This window comes from Lithobates pipiens, unplaced genomic scaffold (assembly GCF_037356315.1).
Source record: "Lithobates pipiens isolate NorthernLeopardFrog02 unplaced genomic scaffold, aLitPip1_a1.2 Scaffold_23, whole genome shotgun sequence".
Lineage (NCBI taxonomy): Eukaryota > Metazoa > Chordata > Amphibia > Anura > Ranidae > Lithobates > Lithobates pipiens.
The window spans coordinates 85315415-85331405 of NW_027507785.1; the positions used below are offsets into that span (position 1 = coordinate 85315415).

The 15991-nt window shown below is 39.6% G+C and overlaps 1 protein-coding gene across 1 annotated transcript in view; it reads left to right on the forward strand.

Annotated features, from left to right (window-relative positions):
- The window catches only part of LOC143927703 (monocarboxylate transporter 2-like), a 92397-nt gene extending 79146 nt beyond the window's left edge, over positions 1–13251 (forward strand). The window contains exons 3-5 of the mRNA XM_077451972.1: positions 432–575; positions 7760–8593; positions 10492–13251. Of these exons, the coding sequence (XP_077308098.1) occupies positions 432–575; positions 7760–8593; positions 10492–10799 (1286 nt within the window). The 3' untranslated portion in view covers positions 10800–13251. The remainder of the gene's footprint in view (positions 1–431; positions 576–7759; positions 8594–10491) is intronic.
- The last annotated feature ends 2740 nt before the right edge of the window (positions 13252–15991 follow it).

Here is a 15991-nt window from a genome sequence, read left to right on the forward strand (position 1 = left end):
CCGTTGAAAAGTCCGGTCGTGTGTACGCAGCATGAGCGATAGGACAAGCATGTCATTGATTGCAAGAATGCTGGCGGTCCTAGCAACTGACTATCTTGGGGAAAGACAGTACAAGGGGAAGGGGAAACTTGACTCTAGCTTTGGGCCACATTTGGGAGATCCCTGGAGACCCCTGCACCACTGTATCGCATGACTGGTGAAAATAAAAAGCTATAGGAACAATAACATACTTTATTATATACAACAGAATGAATTGGAACCATTATCACACTTCATTACCCATTTTATGATGGTTCTTTGTATTATATTTTAATTTTCTTTAGTGATTTGCTATTAATCACATTTCTTGTTTTCATGTTAGCAGCATTTTCAACCTTGGCACAGTCCAATAAGAGAAGTGTATATAATCCATTCTTCTCATATTGATCCAGGTCCCATCAGCAGCATCTTGGTAAACAAATATGGCAGCCGCCCTGTGGTCATGGCAGGGGGCCTCCTTAGCGGAGTGGGCATGATCCTGGCCACATTCAGCACCAGCATTTTACAGCTTTACATCTTCGTCGGAGTCCTTGCAGGTAATGAGCCATTCTTTCCTTGGTTACTCTATGTAATCTGTTGTAGCATATGGATTTGTCACTGAAGCGTTGACAGGGCAATCGATGGGCAGATTTATGACATACATTTTATAAAAAGGAGTCACACGCAGGAAATTGTATTGACATTAGTCAGAATTTCACATTAACATGTAACAAATTGGGTATTAAACCGCACTTTTCTTAGATCTATATGTTCATTAGGGTAATGATGTTGCTTATGTAATACAGAATAGACGTTAATGGTCAGGGTTATATTGTACATACAACTATTTGTGTTAAAATATAACTAAATAGAATATATATTTTTTCTGATTTGGATAGCATTATGAATGGTTAGGACCACTGTCTGGGTTTTTTGTCTGTTCCCGTTAAAGGGGAACATCACGAGATTACATCATTCATTTTATTTGCTTCTTACCTTGTCCATTGGGTTATGCTCAAAAAGCATACCCATACACTCAGGGAATCCAGCGTTGTCCTGCTGTGATCTGTCACTCGCTGGGACCCATGCCACCATTTTCTTCTATGATGGTATTGGGAGCTGGGACTCATCTAGGTTCTTGAAACTGGCCCTCGATGGCGCATCACCAGGTCCAACTTTCTATGTAAGCAGATGCTTCCCTGGGATCTTTGATGTGGATACCCCAGTAGGCTTCTGGAGCAAATTAAACATCAAAGCATGGATGGGGCAGACCGGACCAAAACAAAAAAAAATGAGGTAGACCAAAATTGTGGAAGAAGAAGGCTGCAAAGATTCAAAGCAGTTTGGAGAGTGAATGTCCCCTTCACATGGGCATACAGTATATATATTGTTCTCCAACCAAACAATAAAAAGTGTGTATATACAGTAAGTCCATATAAAATGTGTAAACACTGTGCAAAAAATATATTATAAAAATATATATATATATATATATATATATATATATATATATATATATATATAAGGAGCAAATTGGTGCTCAGATTTTCTGAACTTCAATAGTCCCTTTTTCTTTGCCATGAAGGAGTGATAACGTTCGCCATGGAAGAAAGAGTGCTCCCAAAAGGAATCACCATTCTGAACTTCAATAGTCCCTCCTTCTTTGCAAATGGTGACTCCTTTTGGGAGCACTCTTTCTTCGATGGTGCATGTTATCATGATTCCTTCACAGCAAAGAAAAAGGGACTATTGAAGTTTAGAAATGGTGATTCCTTTTGGGTGCGCTCTTTCTTTGCCGTGAAGGAATGATGATAATGTGCACCACCAAGGAAGGAGTGCTCCCAAAAGGAATCACTATTTCTAAATTTCAATCATCACTCTTTCTTTGCCATGAAGGAATGATAACATGCACAAGTGATGGCGTGTTCCCAAAAGGAATCACCATTTACAAAGAAAGCGGGATTACTGCAGTTTAGAAATGGTGATTCCTTTTGGGAGCACTTTTTCTTCGGTGGTGTACATTATCATCATTCCTTCACAGCAAAGAAAAAGGGACTATTAAAGTTAATAAATGGTGATTCCTTTTGGGTGTACTCTTTCTTTGCCGTGAAGGAATGATGATAACATGCACCACCGAAGAAAGAGTGCTCCCAAAAAGGAATCACCATTTCTAAACTTCAATAGTCCCTCTTTCTTTGCAAATGGTGATTCGAGCACTCTTTCTTCGGTGGTTCACGTTATCATTCCTTCACAGAAAAGTAAAAGGGACTATTAAAGTTTAGAAATGGTGATTCCTTTTGGGTGCACTCTTTCTTTGCCGTGAAGGAATGATGATAATGTGCACCACCAAAGAAGCAGTGCTCCCAAAAGGAATCACTATTTCTAAACTGCACTAGTCCCTCTTTCTTTGCAAATGGTGATTCCTTTTGGGGACACTCTTTCTTCGGTGGTGCACGTTGCTATTCCTTCATGACAAAGAACGAGGAACTATTGAAATTTAGAAATAGTGATTCTTTTTGGGAGCACTCCTTCTTTAGTAGTGCACATTATCATCATTCCTTCAAAGGAGTGCTCCCAAAAGGAATCACTATTTCTAAATTTCAATAGTCCCTCGTTCTTTTGCCATGAAGGAATGATAACATGCACCACCGAAGAAAGAGTGTCTCCAAAAGGAATCACCATTTGCAAAGAAAGAGGGACTACTCCAGTTTAGAAATGGTGATTCCTTTTGGGAGCACTCTTTCTTCAATGGTGCACGTTATCATTCCTTCACAGAAAAGTAAAAGGGACTATTAAAGTTTAGAAATGGTGATTCCTTTTGGGTGCACTCTTTCTTTGCCGTGAAGGAATGATCCTAGATTGTAAGCGCTAACGAGCAGGGCCCGCTGATTCCCCCCTGTATTGAATTGTATTGTAATTGTACTGTCTGCCCTAATGTTGTAAAGCACTGCGTAAACTGTCGGCGCTATATAAATCCTGTATAATAATAATAATAATAATAACGTGCACCACCAAAGAAAGAGTGCTCCCAAAAGGAATTGCCATTTCTAAACTTCAATAGTCCCTCTTTCTTTGCAAAGGTTGATTCCTTTTGGGAGCACTCTTTCTTCAGTGGTGCACGTTATCATCATTCCTTCATTGCAAAGAAAGCGGGACTACTGAAGTTTCGAAAATCTGAGCACTTTTTTGCACCCACTTATGTATATACCTGTATATATTTTGTTTGCACAGTGTTTGCACATTTTATATGGACTTTATTTGCACAGATATGTCAATTTAGGATGAGTTAATCATATGTTTAATGCACTTTTATTGTGTCTCTTATATGATTTATTAACATATACCTAGCACAAGGATAGCACACTTTTTATTCGGTTGGAGCTTGTTACACATGCTACTTTGATTGGTGATTGCTGCTTTCCGTTCAATCTAATTGAGTTTTTATTGTATTTTTTATTTTTTTTGTCACTAAGGTTTACAGTTTTTTTGCAAGCTCACAAATATTATCTTGGGTTTAATATGTATTTTTCTGCTCAGAATGCAGGTTCTTGCTGGCAGAGCTGCGTAAATATATGGCTAAAGTACTTGTGTTTGTACTAGGCCGTGTTCAAAAGTGTGAATGCACTGAAAAAAGTATGGCATGCAGTACCTTTTGCTGTGTGTCGCAATGCATCACTTCCAATTGCACTGTAGCCATTAGAACCTAGTAAAATGTCACTTTCTGAAAAGTAAAAAAAAAAAAATGAAAAAAAAAGGAAACTGTGTAATGCACCGTGATTGGTGCATTGGCACCACTGTCATCCTATCACAGACCAGTGACTGTATTCTAGTGCAGTTAAAGGTGAACTCCTGACAAACAGTTAAACGTACATATGACGTTTATATAAGAGAACTGTTTTACCTGCTGGAGGAGTAGTACTCCTGTCCATTCAGACATGAGGTTTACACAGCTCTGTCACACAGCACAGCCCTTCCTTTTTCTCTGCTGCAGCAATAACAGTTCCAGGTGTTGTTCCTCCCCCAGCCTGTGATCGAAGCTGAAAGGAGAAGCAGCAGACTGATGGGTATATCTATGTCTCTCACCCTGCCCTCTCCTTCTATCAGCATGTTCCTAGTTAGCACATGAGCATTGCAGCACACTTGACTGGTTTCTTGTGCTGCTTTTCCCAGCCTCGGTCTAAGCTCTGCTGTACAGGGACTACAAGAGGCTTATACCAAGTTTAATTCAGGTCCTTACTCTGCTTACATTAAAAAATAAATGTAATTATGCTATTATTGAATACAGAGCTTAGCTTGTCTCCTTTATCTTCACCTAGAGTTCAGCTTTAAGTGAGAAAAGGAATTACATTTGCAAAAAAGAATTTTGTTTGTGACTTCAAATCATTTTAATGGCAAGTCAGCAAGAGAAGAGCTGAGTAGGATGCGATCACATACTAATTAATGCTAGTAAAATGAGATGATAATAAATTAGATTTGTGTCAGTGGAAAATTAATGATGGGATAATAGGGAGCTCTAATTGATTATTACCTAAACGGGTAGTTGGCATTCAACCTAGTGGTTGGCATTCAACCTAAATTTGCATAACATGTTACATTTCATAAATCCAGTGTGCCTCCAAAAATGTGTTAAATGATAAAAGTGTTCACTTTTTTTGCAAATGTCAAAAGTTCCATAAAGTAAAGCCCTTTAAATACCATTTATTCAATCATTTACATTTGCACACAACTCCAGATTGTTGGGTATAGGAAATTAGCTAAATTTAAGGCTAAATCTGCAAGGGGGATTTTTAGTAGTTTGTGCTATTAATATGGTAAACGATTAGACTCTAATGCCGCGTACACACGACTGGACTTTCCGGCAGAAAAGGTCAGACGGAATAATTTCATCGGATATTCCGATCGTGTGTGGGCTTCATCTGACTTTTTTTTTCAAAAATTCAGATGGACATAGAAATAGAACATGTGGTGGCCACAAGTAAATATGTATTGCTGAAATACAAAATAACGGTTCCCTCTATGTAAACATTTTTTTTTTTTGGCAACATCGGTATGTCGCCAGAAACACGGTTAAGGCCCCTTTCACACATGCGGACCGTATGTCCGTATTTCATCCATCTATTTGCAGATGAAATACGGACATACATGCACCCCTATAGGATAGTGGGTGTCTGCGGATGAACATCCGCAGACACCCGATATCGTCCGCCTCCGCTATTGTCCGATTCTACAGACGGAGGAAATTCCTATTTTTCTATCCGTCAGCAGAGTGGTTCGGATGAACATGGACAGACGGTCTGTGTTCATCCGATCCCCCATAGAGGAGAGCAGAGAGCTGACAGGGCGGTCCCTGCACAGTGTGCAGGGACCGCCCTGTTATCCCCTGGCTCAGTGGGGACAACGGAGCGATCCCCACTGAGCAAGCGGATCATCACGGGGCAGATTATTACTGATCCGTCCCATGTGAAAGGGGCCTAATACTGTTATGATCTCCAAAATTTTTGTTGCAAGGCTGCGACCTCCACCGTTCTTATGTTCGAAATGTTGTCTTGGGGCATGACCCTTTCTTGTACTTGAATAAAAATGATATTTGCAGAAATAGAACATGTTTTAAATCTTTCCGACGGAATCAATCCCTATCGGGAAAACCGTTTGTCTGTATGCTGGTCCGACGGACCAAAAACGACGCAAGGTCAGCTATTGGCTACTGGTTATTGAACTTCCTTTTCTAGTCCCGTCGCACGTCATCACGTTCTAAACGAACAGACTTTGGTGTGTAGGCAAGTCTACTTCAGCTAAACTCCGTCGGAAAGACCGTCAGAGTTTATTCTGATGGAAAGTCCGGTCGTGTGTACGCGGCATAATAGTAGCAATTGATTGCTAACCAGGTAGAACAAATGCCTCCATGTTGGGTAAGTTACACAAGCAGCACATGCTTGCACAATGCCCCAATATGTGTAGCTGGTCCATATAGTACATTCTTCTAGTAAAACTTACACCATAGAAGTATTTTTTATCTATTTATTGAATAATTACAACTCTTAGCAATTCATCGCTAGTGATTTTAATAGAAGGAATTGGCAACTAAAAATTGCCAAAAAAATTGAAGGATTCAGTTTATCTAGATTGGAGGGTGAATTATCAATCAACTCTTCTTTTGTCTCTTGTAGAGTCCAGTGTTAAAATTCTAGTAATCCCAGCTATGCTACGCTTCATTAGGCAATCTTGAATCCTCTAATCTTAAGGTACACCTTTCCTTAAAATAAGACCCCTTCTATACTGCCCATCCTGCTTTTTAAAGCAGACCTCCAGACTTTAGATGGGCTAATAGCCCCTTTTTTGCAGCAATCAGCTGGCCGAATATCTAGGCATTTGGACAAATGACTGGCTGCTGTAGGAAATTGAAGTAGTAGCTTCTGCAGAGGTGTTTTTTTCATGAGTTTTGCTACCTTTTATGACTTTAGGAGAGCAAGGTGGGCAGGGTAGCAGGGATCTTATTTTGATAGTAAGTCCGTTTTAAATAAATTTTAATTTAAACAGGGAGATCTTGCCCCCAATGTTTTCAAGAGATTTAGAAATCTCGTGAGACAACTTATTATAGTTTGTGTAAAACTAGAGAAGGTCAACTTGAACTCTGGTTGTAGAAACTCCTCTGCAAACAACAATCAGTTGCAGTCATATTTGCTTACTAGTGTTAGAGGGTAAAAAAAAAAAACAGATGCCAACCACTTTGCAAAAACTATGACACCTGCTCAACATCACAGCATCATCATAACTCCCTTGGGTTGATTTACTAAAACTGGAAAGTGCAAAATCTGGTGCAGCTTTGCATAGAAACCAATCAGCTTCCAGTTTTTTTTTGTCAAAGCTCAATTGAACAAATTGAAGTTAGAAGCTGATTGGCTACCATACACAGCTGCACCAGATTTAGCATTCTCCAGTTTAGTAAATCAACCCATGTGTCCTCCAAAGGCAAGATGGTACAGGCATACCCCACTTTTAAGTACACAATGGGGATTATTTACTAAAGCTGAAAAGTGCAAAATCAGGCTTACTTCTGCATAGAAACCAATGAGCTTCCAGGTTTTATTGCCAAAGCTTAATTGAACAAGCAAAGGTGAGAAGCTCATTGGTTTCTGTGCAGAGGTGAGCCTGATTTTGCACTTTTCGGCTTTAGTAAATAAACCCTATTATGTACTTAAAAGTGGGTTATGCCTGTAGTGCCTTTTCAGGGTGGCCACCATACTCTAGAATGGGCCACATTTTCCCTCTACAAGATTTTATCCGGCCTGCATCTAGGATCAGTGGCATATCATTATTGTGCACTGATTGAGAATTAAGGCCAGAAGAAGCTGCATACCATCTCCACTTCAATCCCAAAACCTGCCCCCAAACTCTGTAAGAGGGACTCCGATGGGGATACTGATGAGGATCCTGATGTAAGAGGCACTATCATATGGACTCTGATGGGGACCCTGATGTAAGGTGGGGGTCAGATGTAAAGGGAAACTCTGATGGGGACCCTGAAGTAAGGTGGGCTTACAATGGCAACTCTGAAGTAAGGGAAAACTCTGATGGAGACCCGATTTTTTTTTTTTGGCCTGTGAATATTTGTAAAATATACAGTGTGGTCCTCATACTGAAAAGTTTGGGGACCACTATTCAAGAATGAGTTGCAATTTTTTTAAATGTACATTTTGTAGAATTATTTCCTGTGCTAAAATAATTTGTTTCCCTTGTGTAGGGTTTGGCTTCTCTATGAACCTTCAACCCTCCGTTATCGTTGTTGGGAAGTACTTTGAGAAAAAGCGACCGATGGCTAATGGCTTGGCAATGGCTGGAAGTCCTGTTATCCTATCAACCCTTGCTCCACTGAATCAGTTTCTTTTTGACAAGTATGGATGGAGGGGAAGCTTCTTCATCCTGGGAGCCCTGATTCTGAACTGCTGTGTGGCGGGGGCACTCTTCCGTCCCATTGGACCAAAGGCTACTAATAACAAAAAGGAGAAAGACCCAGAAAAAGTTAACAAAGGTCCAACAGAGCCAGAAAAAACAGTCGATTCAGAAAAGGAGAAAGAAGGTTGTCTAGCGCGGTTTAACAGAAATCTAGACTTGACTCTCTTTAAGCACCGGGGTTTCTTGATCTACCTCATTGGAAACGTCATCATGTTCATTGCCTTTTATGCCCCCATTGTGTTTCTTGCTCCATATGGAAAACATTGTGGTATTGATGAATATTCAGCTGCTTTTCTCTTGTCTGTACTTGCCATGGTTGATATGTTTGCCAGGCCATTAACTGGAATAATAGCCAACACCAAATGGATAAGGCCAAGAATCCAGTACTTCTTCAGCTTCTCTGTGATATTTAATGGTGTGTGTCATCTTCTGTGCCCTCTGGCTACTTCCTACGCAGGCCTTATCACGTACTCTGTGTTCTTTGGCTTGGGCTTTGGCATGGTATGCTCCTTGCTCTTTGAAACCCTTATGGATCTAGTCGGACCCAAGCGATTTGCAAGTGCTGTTGGACTGGTCACAATTGTAGAGTGTGTTCCTCTTCTACTAGGACCACCAATTGGAGGTAATTTGCAAAGCTTGCACCCAGAATACTGCAATAATGATGATATACTGTATATAATAACATTGTATTTAACCATACAAATTAAATATAGAAAAAATAAAATGGTACTTTCCTGGTGCCATCCAAAAGCAACAACACAAAGTATTCAATAAAACTGAAACTTATTACAATTATGGTTAAAATCTCATGATGAAATATTGTACACCAACTTAGTTTTATGATGGACGAATGACCCATAGCATATAATAGAAGCCTCTGATGACTTCTCTGTCTAGGTAGTCAGTTTGTCATTCTGTATGCTATACAATATTCCTTCTTGAATTAACTTTTTCATATAAACTTAAGTATGAACCAAGTCGAGTTTTGCTAAAGAGTTTAATCAGGAGTATAGAAAAATAAGTGTCCAAGAAAAGTTTTGTATGTATGTACCACATGAGTCAGACATTTAGTTCCTCTTGTGATATGAATCAAGTCAAAGGGGAGAACATCGCTGACCCCAGTACAAGCTAATATTCCACTGGCGCGCCCCCCCCCCCCTTCCCAAGTGATACCCTCCAGTACTGCTCATGCACTTTATTTGATTTTTATTATGTTAAGGTATAAGGGACCATCGCCTACCAATTAAGGTACCCTTTTGCAAAATATATAAGCAGATAAATAATGGGGAACAGGACTCAACATTAGTGAGCACCAGGCCTGGTATTGCCAACCATATGCCATGGATTTTTTTTTATCAATTTATCTCAGGCCAGTTGTAAAGCAGATCAGCCTTCTTCTGAAACGTATACATCCCATCTATAATGCATAGCTCTCATGTTCACAGGAACATGCTATTTCCTGTACATTTACTATTAGTACAGAAAGTTTTGGGTGCAGGCACCGACCACTTCTGAAAACTGCACATATAGTTCTAAAAGGATATAAAAAAAATCCATACCAGGGAGCCCAGACTACCAGACTGGAAACATTCGTTTAGCACTGATTATAAGAAACATATAAATCTTGTTTTAGGAAGGTGATCCGCCCTAAAGACTTACACAATTTTTTTATTTAGTCCATAAAGCAGCAGTGTGAAGCACAACGCCTTTGGTGTGACACTGTTTTGAGCCATAACAGCTCTTTATCAAGCCTGGAGTTTACTTTTACCTTTAACTTTGTACTGCTGTTTCATGGATTAAATGAACAAGCTGTGAAAGAATTACACAGTATTTACTGCCGTATTTTACAAAGTTTTACACTGCATTTTTACTGAGTTTTACTCATGTTATAATGTTAGTGAATCTATGCAGTCTATTTATAAAAAATTGCTGACAAATAATTACCATCATTTGTGTAATATATTTACTTCCTATTATCATCAGCTCCATCTAGTGGATTGAAGGAGTGCAACCAATTCACAGATGGTATTATTGTTATAAATGACTTCTGTGACTATAGAGCCATGTTGGTCAATTATCCTTGCTGTATTTAAACATGTATTTTATTAAATATATTTTTTTTAATACAATTATTAACTTGATTTAGGACTGTTATTTGCAGTTTTCATATGGTACCATCAAAGTCCATTCTAGTCTCCTCCCTATATGTTCTTTCTCTAGCTCCATCTAGTGGCCGTAATGCAGTATTTGCCCCATTGAGGTAGTTCAGGAAAAAATACATCATGGCCGCTAAATGGATCTGATAGATCATAGGAACTAATATATTACAAACATTACAGCAATTATTTTTGACAGATGTGTGAATGCATGAGATATATGCACAGCATTTATTTTTATAAATAGACCCCAATGACTACTAATGAGCAGAGAGCTAAAAAAAACAGGCAGTTCTGTGCAATATAAAGGAAGATAATGCCTTAAAAAAAATATATTCTGAATATCAATTTCATTCCCTTGCAGGTGCCATTATAGATATCCTAGGAGATTTTAAGTATATGTTCTTTGAGTGCGGAGCCATTATTGTGTTTTCTGGCGTCTTTCTGTTGGTCGGCAACTTCTACAACTATCGAATGCTCAGGAAGGAGGCTAAGGCAGAAAAAAATGAAGAGGAGAAAGAGTTGGAAATGAAGGAAAATGTTGGACAGAAAAAAGCTGACTACAACCAAGTCGCCACTGAAGACAAGCCAAAAAACGGTAGTGAAATCCCAGCCACGATATTCGAAGCAGAGAAATCAGATGAAGCCAATGGATCAGGCCACACGGGTTAGAAGAACTTTAGAAAATCCACTTCATAGGCTTGATGTGCCTGTGTGACTTATAGGGCTGCATCTGGCAGCCAGTTTCGTACTGTAATGTAAGCCCCACCCCAATGTGTGATGTCATCGAGTGGGCATGGCCAGAAGCAATGACTCCATATTAAGTAGAGAGTTAAGCAAAATTAAATATGTCAAATACTGAATTGGGTTTATTAAATAAGGCTCTACAAAGAGAGATTACATTTTGCAATGAAAAGTACCTTCGGTTTTAATCAGCTACATTCCAGTTACATAGCTACAGTTACAAAGCAGCCACAGCCTGAGTAGAAAAGCCTTTCTCCTGTGAGCATGCTGTAAAGAAGGAACCTTTGCTCTCTATGTGGGAGCAGTGGTCTCTCTGCTGTGTTCCAACATCCCTTCCCATGCTGGGATAAGGCTAGGACTCTCTAATCTGCAAGGAGCATGTGCTTTGCTGAATGCAGAGTAATAGTGGCTCAGCAGAGGGCACGTCATATTTCTGCTGAGAGACCGCTGCTTCAACACATATAGCAAGTGTCCTCCTCTGCACCATGCTAGAAGGAAATTACATTTTGTTCTCAGACTGTGGCTGTGTGTTCAAAAAAATAAACTGTATTGCACTGCACACATTTTTTTTTTTTTTTTTGATCCATTTAGTTGATTTAAACTGAAACGAGGTCTTTAATTGTGCTACAGTCTAATTAGTAACCAGAAAGAGCCTGGTTACTCTGGATTACTAAAGCTTGCACTTTGTTATTTGCCTCACTGAACAAGCCAGTATGTCTCTGTGTGTGACTTCTTACCACTGGACTGGTGGAAGAATCAGAAAATTCAAAAAAAATAAAAAAAAAATATGAAAAGGGAGTTATATCTCCAGAACAGAACCAGGTAGGAATCGGAAAAACATTTTCTAAAATCATTGTGAACTATTTAATAGAAAAGGTGACTATATATAATGTAAAATATTTTAAACACATATGTTAAATATTCAATACATGATTTTAATTTATTTAGGAGTTGTCTTTTTTTTTTTTTGATCATCAATATATTTTCATTTTAAAAACAAAGTGCTCAACATAACTTATTAAAGAATCTGATTGGAAAAGAAAATAGAGAACCTTCTATGGTCATGTTGTAGCACATGGAGATGGATTTCCATAGGGGATTCAGGGGCATTTAAAACAAAATTTAAAAGGGAAAAATCCAAATCTAAGATTTGCAATAATATTTGCTCATATTTACTACCTTTATAGCTGGTTAAATATTCCATGTAAACTATTCCTTGACCATTTCTCCCTGAAATTATGGTACTTGCCCATGGGATTGCTGACCATAGATAAAGGAGACGGGTTGTCCTTTACCAGAACCAAGAAAAAAAATGTGCACGTGAAATAAGTTAATTATTGTGAATTAGCAGCACCACTGGCATGAGATATCACATAAACAAGTAAATCAAAAATTGTATTGCGCTAGATAAATCAGTCCGTATGTTTACAATATGGCACCAGTGTGATGCCTTCAAAGCAATCTTATATGTGCAAAAGTTTCTGTGTATTGACATCAAATTTGGTTCCTCCACCTTGTGCATAAACCACCAGCAAAGGTTAAGATGTACTTTTACCAGACAGTAATGTCGCAGTCAAGATAAAAATCGCTGATCGCTGCCATTACTATTAAAAAATTAAATAAAATGAATAAAAATGCCATAAAACTATCCCCTATTTTGCAAACGCTATAACTTTTGCGCAAACCAATCAACAAACGCTTATTGCAATTTTTTTTTTTACCAAAAATATGTAGAAGAATACGTATTGACCTAAACTGAGGAAAAAAATTTTTTTTTATATATTTTTGGAGGATATTTATTATAGCGAAATGTAAAAAATAATGCGTTTTTTTTCAAAATTGTCGCTCTTTTTTTGTTTATAGCTCAAAAAATAAAAACCGCAGAGGTGATCAAATAACACCAAAAGAAAGCTCTATTTGTGGGGAAAAAAGGACGTAAATTTTGTTTGGGAACCACGTCGCACGACCACGCAATTGTCAGTTAAAGCGACGCAGTGCCGAATCGCACAAAGTGCTCTGGTCAGGAAGGGGGTAAATTCTTCCGGGGCTGAAGTGGTTAAGAAAACTGCAGGTGATAACAACCTACGAGTGTCCATCCAAAATTATGAATCTCTTTTAGGTGCAGGTGTCATTCCATTTTTTCCCTTTTACTTTTCATTGCAGTAATTTATCTTTTAACAACTAGTTTGTAGAGATCACGCTATATACAGTACATGTTGGACCAAATATTTTACTAGATGACGTAACCGTGAATGTGAACCACTGACCTCAGCCAAAAGCAATTTTATTATTTATGGTAATTTGCATAAAGAGAAATGTGAGAATGACACTCTGCTCACAAATTCTGTACTCAGAAATAAACGTGTTATTTACAATTGCAGCCAATTTACATTATTTTATTGAGTAGGTGACACCATAATAAAGACAGTCACCTAGATGGAAGGGTCACAGATGAGGGTCCGCATTTTGACTCTGTATTCCAGAAGCCCCCAGCCGCTTAGCATCTTTAGGTGATGGCCTATATAAGAGCAATGTGTACAGCAAGCTTTTGGAAAGGGTTTGTAAAGACACCCATCCTGATATTTTGGCTGTAATGGATAGAATATCACTTCAAGGGCTTGTTCAAACTGTGGCCTTAGGTGATCGTTGTAAGGCTTCATCCACATGTGCAGCCGGGGGGGGGGGGCAATAAATGTAGGCAGTTGAACCACCCTCCTGAACACTAAGGCCGCGTACACACGGGGCGGACTGTATGGCCTACTTAGTCCGTCGAAACACATTTCAGCGGACAGTCCGCTCGTGTGTGGGCTTCAGCTGACTTTTTCAGCGTGCAGTCTGGCGTACTAAGTATTTCGGATTTTTCGAAATTCTGTCCGTCATACTTTGGTTTCAGCAGACAATCCGCTCGTGAGTAGGCTGGTTCGACGGACTTAAGGCCCGTACACACGGTCTGACTTTTTGACAACAAACATGCAAATGAGCTGTTTTGGAGCAACATCCGACTGTGTGTACGCTCCATCGGACAAACTTTTTCTGTTTTCATCGGACTTTTGTTGGCTGTGCGAACGGACAAACTTTCTGCAAACAAAAGTCCGATGGAGCAAAGTCCGACCGTGTGTACGCAAAAGCATCGGACTTTTGTACAAGGTACAAACACGCATGCTCAGAACCAATGCAAAAGATCAGACTACAATACAGAAGTTCACCAAAGGTGGCGCTGGAGTCATTGAACGTCCTCTTTTGAAGCGGCGTCAGTACGTTGTGACGTCATTACGTTCGTGTTTGTTGTCAAAAAGTCAGACCGTGTGTATGCAATACAAACTTGTGGACCACGCCCTTTGTACAAAAGTCCACGGAAAAGTTTGTACAAAGTCCGACCGTGTGTACGGGCCTTAAGAATGGCGCATGCTCAGAAAGGATTTACACGGCGGAAGGGTGCATTGCTGTGTATTGGACTTCCTATTTCTAGTCCCGTCGTACGTGCTGTACACGTCATCGCGCAAGCTTTCGACGGACTGTTTGTGCATCAGCGTTCATTCGAAAGTATGACGGACTGTCCGTCGGATTGTATGACGGACTAAGTAGGCCATACAGTCCGCCCGTGTGTACGCGGCTTAACATACAGCTGCTCACAGCTGTGTTTCATGGTCATGGCAAATTTTGAACAGCATGCCAAGAATGTAACTATGTATGTGCCATACCTGTGGGAACCCTGTGGAAGCTGCTAATCACCGTAGTATGCACCGCTACTCTAGTGATCTTCAATTTCCTCTGGGTCCTGTGGTGAGCGGCTGCCCTGCAGCATCGTAAACACAGGAGGTTGGCCACTCAGTACAGGAGCCATTCAGAGAACGCTTTGCATTCTCTCAATGCATGCAAACCATTCTCTGGTTGGATGGGGTAGAGAGTTGGGACAGTGACATCACAATCTCCACCTTGTCCAATCAGAGAACACTTTGCGTTAATTGAAAAACTGCAAAGCATTCTTGCCTGTACTTAGTGGTCAGCCTTCTGTGCAGCAGGACAGCTGTTTAGATGGGGCGTGGAAGCTCATGGCTTGACAAGCGGCGCCACCTACAGTGATTTTCAGTTTTCACAGGTATGGTACAGGTATGGTATATGGACCAATGTAACAATGTAAAAATATAAATACCTGGGACTCATCTTTAAGTTTTCAGATGTGATGTGCAGAGTGCAGGAAATCATGAAGTTCGGACAATACAAGGATAGAGGCCATGGGTGGTCAACTTGTGGCCCTCCAGCTGTTGCAGAACTTCAGGCATCAACTTGCCTCTGCCTTTATGAATAATGTTTGTAACTGTCAGCAGCCTGCAATGCCTCATGGGACTTGTAGAGCCTCAACAGCTGGAGGGCCACAGGTTGAACACCCACATTTTAGGCTATCCATAGATTTACCAAAATCCAGCCAGTTCAGCAGGGACGTTTCTTCTCAACAGAAGTTGCTCTAAGATTTACTTTTGTTGTACAGGCTATTGATAAAGTTTCATCTGATCAGCAGCTTCAACAATTCGATTGTAGCACTGATTGGTTTATTTTGACAGCAAAAGAGTCCTCACTGTCAAAATACAATAACACAGCAGGGAGGATTCCTTTATCCATTATCTATGGCCAGCCTTATTCTTAAAGTAGACTTTATACTGGTTTCCCTCCAACCAGTACAAAAGTGCAAAATCTACCTCTTTGTTGTGTACATGTTGTAAGCAAATAAAGCTGTAAAATAAAAGATGAATTGCTCAGCAGGAAACTATTTACATTTTCATTACTAAAGTTACATTTTTATGTTGCTATTCCTTGGATTGAGCCATTCTAAAGCAGTAACTAATGGAACTGAAATGTTTATTTATTGCTATCAGGTGAAGGATAATGTCATCAGTGAACTGTTTCTCCAGAAAATTCAGAAAACATATGTGAATACCAAACGCACTTAGTGGTAGAATAAAGAGAGGAATTCTATGTTATGTAGGCATTTTACTTTTAATTATCAAAATGGCTGAAGATGGGAATGACCATGGAAGATGGGACCTTTCGGTAACAAGTCTCCACAAATAAATTCCTGACATGTTACAGTTACAATATACAATTTACATTCCTTTTATCAT